Source organism: Engystomops pustulosus, chromosome 2 (genome assembly GCF_040894005.1).
Source record: "Engystomops pustulosus chromosome 2, aEngPut4.maternal, whole genome shotgun sequence".
Lineage (NCBI taxonomy): Eukaryota > Metazoa > Chordata > Amphibia > Anura > Leptodactylidae > Engystomops > Engystomops pustulosus.
The window spans coordinates 161,592,803-161,598,802 of NC_092412.1; the positions used below are offsets into that span (position 1 = coordinate 161,592,803).

General features: G+C 40.2%; 1 protein-coding gene across 2 annotated transcripts in view; it reads left to right on the forward strand.

Annotated features, from left to right (window-relative positions):
• Window positions 1-5,112, forward strand: part of ITPR3 (inositol 1,4,5-trisphosphate receptor type 3) — a 253,384-nt gene extending 248,272 nt beyond the window's left edge. For both annotated transcript variants that reach the window (XM_072137166.1, XM_072137167.1), the window contains exons 57-58: window positions 2,968-3,129; window positions 4,059-5,112. In XM_072137166.1, the coding sequence (XP_071993267.1) occupies window positions 2,968-3,129; window positions 4,059-4,160 (264 nt within the window). In that variant the 3' untranslated portion in view covers window positions 4,161-5,112. The remainder of the gene's footprint in view (window positions 1-2,967; window positions 3,130-4,058) is intronic.
• The last annotated feature ends 888 nt before the right edge of the window (window positions 5,113-6,000 follow it).

Below are 6,000 nucleotides of genomic sequence, written 5' to 3' on the forward strand. Positions count from 1 at the left end.
GCTCTAGTGCAACACTATGTGGTATGCATGAGTATACGGATACCACATCACATGTGGCCCACTTACACTCAGGCTGCCATTCAATATTATCAAAATTGTTTAGGACAGTAGAACTGTCTCTAAGATAGCCTGGCACTCTTTGGACCAGAGACTGTAGGTGTACATACACCAAATCACTCAATCTCTGTTCTAGAGATACTATTCCTGCTATGATAGGATGTAAGGGTGGGGGAAACATATTTTTGTGCAGCTTTGGTAGCCCATGGAATATGGGAGTAATGGGGTGGGGATTAACCAGATATTTAGCTAGTTTATCATTCAGGACCCCTTAAAGATTGCCCATCTTGTATTCATTTTACCAAAGCTATTTTGAGATTACGGCTTACTTTCTATATGTTCATGAGTCTTCTAGTAGGCAATAAGCCTGTTTTTTATATAAACCGGAATCCAACACCGTTATAATTTCCCCCTTGTCCGCTTTTTGGACCACCACATTCTGATTATTTTTTAAAACCCCTTTTTTGGGGTGTAGTGAGGTTGCATTTGCTTTCATTTCTCTCTTGTTTTTGGTTGAATAATATTTTCAGTTCAGTTCCACTAGGTTTTGGAACTCATCCATTATTCGAATGCGAGATTTATTGCGCTGCGATGACAGGACTCTTCTGTGCCAGGTGTGACATGGTGTAGAATTGCACCTGAACAGGCGCAGGCTACAGGCAATGTGCAGATGGCTCCTCTGGCAGGAATTGCCACAAAATCACAGTCTGTACACCTGTTTTCTGGTGTACAAGCTGTGATAGATGTGCCCCATACTGCGTATACACACATGCAGCAGATACATATAGTCATACAGCATATAAATATACACGCAAAGCAGGTACAAATACATATAGTATATACAGCATATAAACAGATTATACACACAGATACAAACATGCACAGATGCATATAAACATATATATATATATATATATATATATATATACTCACACGTTACAAAGTACTTACTTTTTTAGGGGGTGCTTGCAGGCGGGCAGGTGAGGTTTGTCTGCGATTTCACTGTGCAGGATAGCCAGCCACAGATTGGCCCACATATGGAGCGGGAAGGCGCCCACGGATGGAGCAAGAACATTTCAAAGAACGGTCGCATATTCGGAGGGCCATTGTCCATGGATCGAGCCATGGATGAGGTGAGCCGGCGGCCATAGATCTAGCAGCCTGCGCACATGCAGAGGGGGGGTCGGAGGCCATGGATTTAACGGGTCAGTGGCAGTACGTGTGGAGGGAGGGGGACGACCACAGAAAAAGTGGGCCAGACGGCAGCACATGAGGAGGGGGGGTGACCACAGAAAAAGTGGGCCAGACGGCAGCACATGAGGAGGGGGGGGGCGCCACCAGATGAAGTAGGCCGGGCGGCAGCATGCGCGAAGGGGGAGAGAGGGGGTGTGGAAGCACGTACGGAAGGAGGGCATGCAGCATCAGATGAGGAGGGAGGAAGAGCAGGCGAGCAGGTGCCTGTTGCTATGTCAGGCCGCCCCACCACTCATATCGGGCCCAGCTGCTACAGCTATTGTTATGCCTCTGCCTTTGTGTCATTTGCAAACATTTTCAGATGACAGCATAATTATCGAAGGGGTATCACAATACCGTGATTTTGTGGAGTTATTTGTAGGTTGGACTGCAAAAATGGTCAGCGTTTGAACATGGAGAAAACAAAGGAGCTGATTATTTATGTGGGAAAAAAGTATTTGGAAACTGTACCAGTAATTATTGCTAAAAAATTTATAAAATTTTAAAATGTTTTTCAAGACTGTTATCGCTAGCACTATTTTCTTTGGGGCAGTCTGTTTTGGCAGCAGTCCTACTACTCAAACAGATTTACGCTGATTATTATTCCTGTCACTAATTATATGTCCAGCAGCAGCCTCCCCACGCTAAATAAATGTCCACAGCAGCTTCCCCTCAATAATGAAATATTAAATTCTGTACTTAACTCTCCTCTTCTCCCTGAAGCTCCTCTTTTTATTGCTGCTTCCAGGCAGAGTGAGCAGAGGCAGTTTTCGGGCCACATCCTGGCAGTTGGAGTCTGCTGTTTAATCTACTAAAACATAATAAAACCTAAATTAATTTGGTATCTCTGTGATTGTATTGACCCAAAGAATAAAGATGAGGTATTTTTTGAAGCTCACAGTGAAAGCTGTAAAAATAACATGAGCCACTTTTTGACCAATGGCCATTGGTTCCTGACTGTCCAATTTTGATTCTTTACATGATATCTCTGGTAAAGCTTTAAATATCATAACAATTTTGACTTCGTTTTCATGACATATGAGACTTAAAGTACATACATTAATTTTGTTCTTCATCAAATTTGCCAATAATTGACTACAAAAATGTGAAAAAATAAGCTTTTTTGAAATTTTTCCAATTAAAGTTTTTTTAATAAGTAGTAACTTTTACCAAAATATGTTAAAAATAAGTACAGCATTATTCCATCACCTTTTCCCAGGTCCAGCGGCAGATGCAGAGTGTGCATGTACTTCTGCAAAGTGAAAGTGAACGTCTTTCCTGCAGCTTCTTCTACATTCTGCCTTCAGCTGACAGCCTGGAGGGGGGCTCATTTCAAACGCCTATATGTCCTGATCCCTTACACCTAGAAACACAATTCTGGTGTCAAATTAAACAGGAGAAAATGTAAACATTTTTGTACAAATATTTAGTATAAATTTAATTGTGGATATCTCTGGTTCTGTTAAGCATATATCATTGAAGGGGAGACTCTTCTGTTTAACATTACACCAGAATTGTGTTTCTAGGTGCCAGGGTTTAGGAGATACAGCCATTTGAAGTTGGTCACTGTCATTATAAACATCTTTTCTGCACAGATGTATGATGTATGATAAAAGAAGCATGTACTGCATATACCAATTCTAATAATGTTTGTGTCATTATTACACTTATCTTCAGAGTAAAAATCTGGACTGGTTTCCGAGGATGAGAGCAATGTCTCTAGTCAGTAATGAAGGGGAAGGAGAGCAGAATGAGATACGCAGCCTTCAAGACAAACTCAACTCAACCATGCGCTTGGTCACTCATCTAACATCACAGCTCAATGAGCTCAAGGAACAGGTATACAATTTAATTGTAGGATAAGGCTACATTCACACTAACGTATGGGGGACGTATATACGGCCGACGTATATACGGCCGATATACGTCCCCCATAGGCAGCAATGGGCGCAATGGGTACGGTCCTATCTTTTCCCGTAATACGGTGCCGTGCGCCATAGGTTGCTATGGAGAGGGGCGGGGGTGAGCTGCGCTCACCTCCTCCTCCTCTCCCCGTGCACTGCTGTTGCCCGCTACGGTACGGTACGGGCGGGCAACGGCAATGTGAATATAGCCTAAGAAGCAGTATGTAGGTGGTTATGGGGGACCAAATTGGGGTTATATCAAGGAAATGGCACTGTAATCTCCTACGATCTGTAGCAAATTAGTATGAAATTGGATGAAGTCACAGAATACACTTGTTACTTGACTAAAACATTATTTTGCTGAGTAGACCCAGGAAGCACTTATGGTTCCATACCACGACATTATATTTGGGAAGTATTTTTTGTAGTACACTGTCCTTTGGCGCACACAACTGGTTTTTTGCTTGTTACTCTTTCTATGCCCTTTTCACCACTTTCAGAAGATTTCTAATGCCTGGCTTCATAGGCCAATGTACAGCACATTCAGCCACCAATCTGTTACAGCAGTAGAAGGCGTGACTGTTGCTGGTGAACATTATGATGGTTGATGATTGTTCATAGAAAATAATGAATATTTCAACCCTTCAATATTAAAATGATTAAATTTTACTACATCACTTTTGGATGACAAGATTTTTAATCTTCTGGAGTACCTTCAAATATGAACGCTTTGCAAGTAATTTATTATTTGCTTAACTATCCCTAGAGATTAATATATACTGAGCTCCAGAGTGTAAGTACTGAGGCAGAAACCAATTTAGAGACATATTTGATACATTCTCCTGTACAATTTTTTTCATTTAGATGACCGAGCAACGCAAACGCAGACAGAGAATGGGATTTGTAGATGTACAGGCAAATGCGGGACACTCCATGGCCAGCAATCAAATTATAGTCAGCCAATGACAGAGTGAGAACACGCTGAAGATGAGCTGTGCACCATCAAATGTTGAAGAACCTAGATGAACACTGTGCTATTGATGCGCAATGCATAATAAAGATAATGCTGCTCTTTATACTATTATGGTAGGGGTATGTAAGTGTGGGAATGAAAGTTGTTTAAAAAGGTTGTCTCCTGGAACTAAGAAGAATGCAGGAAGATTGTGGTTGTCTGTAATCTGTAAGCACAAGCATTAACTGAACAATCCTGGAATTAGATATTAAAAGCATAGGGGAGCCACCCTTTGCACAAAGTTCAAATACAACTTGTATTAATCCAATTAAATGTTTCTTGATATTTTAGATATGATTAATATAAGGCAGTCATCTACCACAACTTATATTGGCCAGAAACTACCTAGTTCTCAGAGCATTATTGGAAATGTGTCAGACAGTTACTAAGATTGATACAATTATTGACTTCTTTTTCATAGTCTGTCTTAGATGTTGAAGCAAATGGAACCATTAACTGTCCGTTAGACTAGAATTGAAGCTAAATATTGAATGAGGTCAGATTAATGGTAATAGAAAAATCTTGAAATAGTACTGACTAGGTACTGCACAAACAGATTGTAATTTTAATGCATCTGAAAAATCGTTACCATTTTTATGAAGGAAAGGATTTTTCTTAATAGACCTGCAAGCGTATAATTTTCTGTACTTAGTTTGGAAGGTTTCATTGCAATTGTGAGAAAAGCGGATAGGTTTACAAACATGACATTTACATATACCCATGTTTCATTTCATAGAATTGCCTTGATGCATACGGAATGGGCTGTATGTGCGGACGAAAAAAACTACTGTTTACAGAATGAATGGGCAATTAGGTAGTTAGGAAATCTATATATTTTAGTAAAGATCTGAAAAGAAATGGTAACAAAATACTTTCTCTCTTAATAAAATACTTAAATGTGTGTAATCATCTGGTGCTTTCTCTCATATAATAAAAGTTGCACTGCTAGGAAGTAACAGGTACTTACAGGCCTAGCTAAGCCGGCTGACCACTGTAAACTTCCATACAATGAATAATTAAAAACTACAGGTGGTCCCCTATTTAAGAACACCCGACTTACAGATGACCGCTAGTTACAAATGGCCCTCTGGATGTTGGTAATTTACTGTATTTTAGCCTAAGGCTACAAAAAACAGCCATAACAGTTATCAAAGGTTTCTGCAATAAAAGGGGTATTCCAGGAATAAGGATAATCTGCATTTAGAAAGGTCATTAAAATCTAATGTAATGTGTAATTAATTGTTATTTTCAATTCTGCTTGGTTTAGCAGAAAAAGGATTTTGACCTAATACTTCGCAGTTTAAAAAAACCTACTGGCCTTTTAATCCGTCCTGTGCCTTCCCTCCACTGGGAGAGGACACAGGACGGAAGATGGCGGCTGCTGCTGACGTCAGACGTTTGTGTCTGCAGCGTGGGGTCAGCTCTGCCTCTTCCACACTCTCTCTCTCTCAATCTGAAGCTGGGCTGGTCACATGACCTGCCATTGCCTCACACAGCAGAGAGCACAGCTTCCAGCTCCTCTGCACCTGCTGATTGCTACAAAAAACAAAGTTTTCAACATTGTATCATGTAACCAGGTACAATCCATCTCCTGTATCTTTATTTAGTTCAATAAATAAACTTCACGTGTACCTCAGAGAAGTGGATATAAGGCATATCATGCATAATAACATGCATGCTCCATAATCTAATAAAGAAATACATAAAATGTGTGCATCTATAGAAATGAAGATAATTGTAAATGTATCTCCTGTCACTAGATTTAGAGTACTGTATATATGAATATAGAATGTA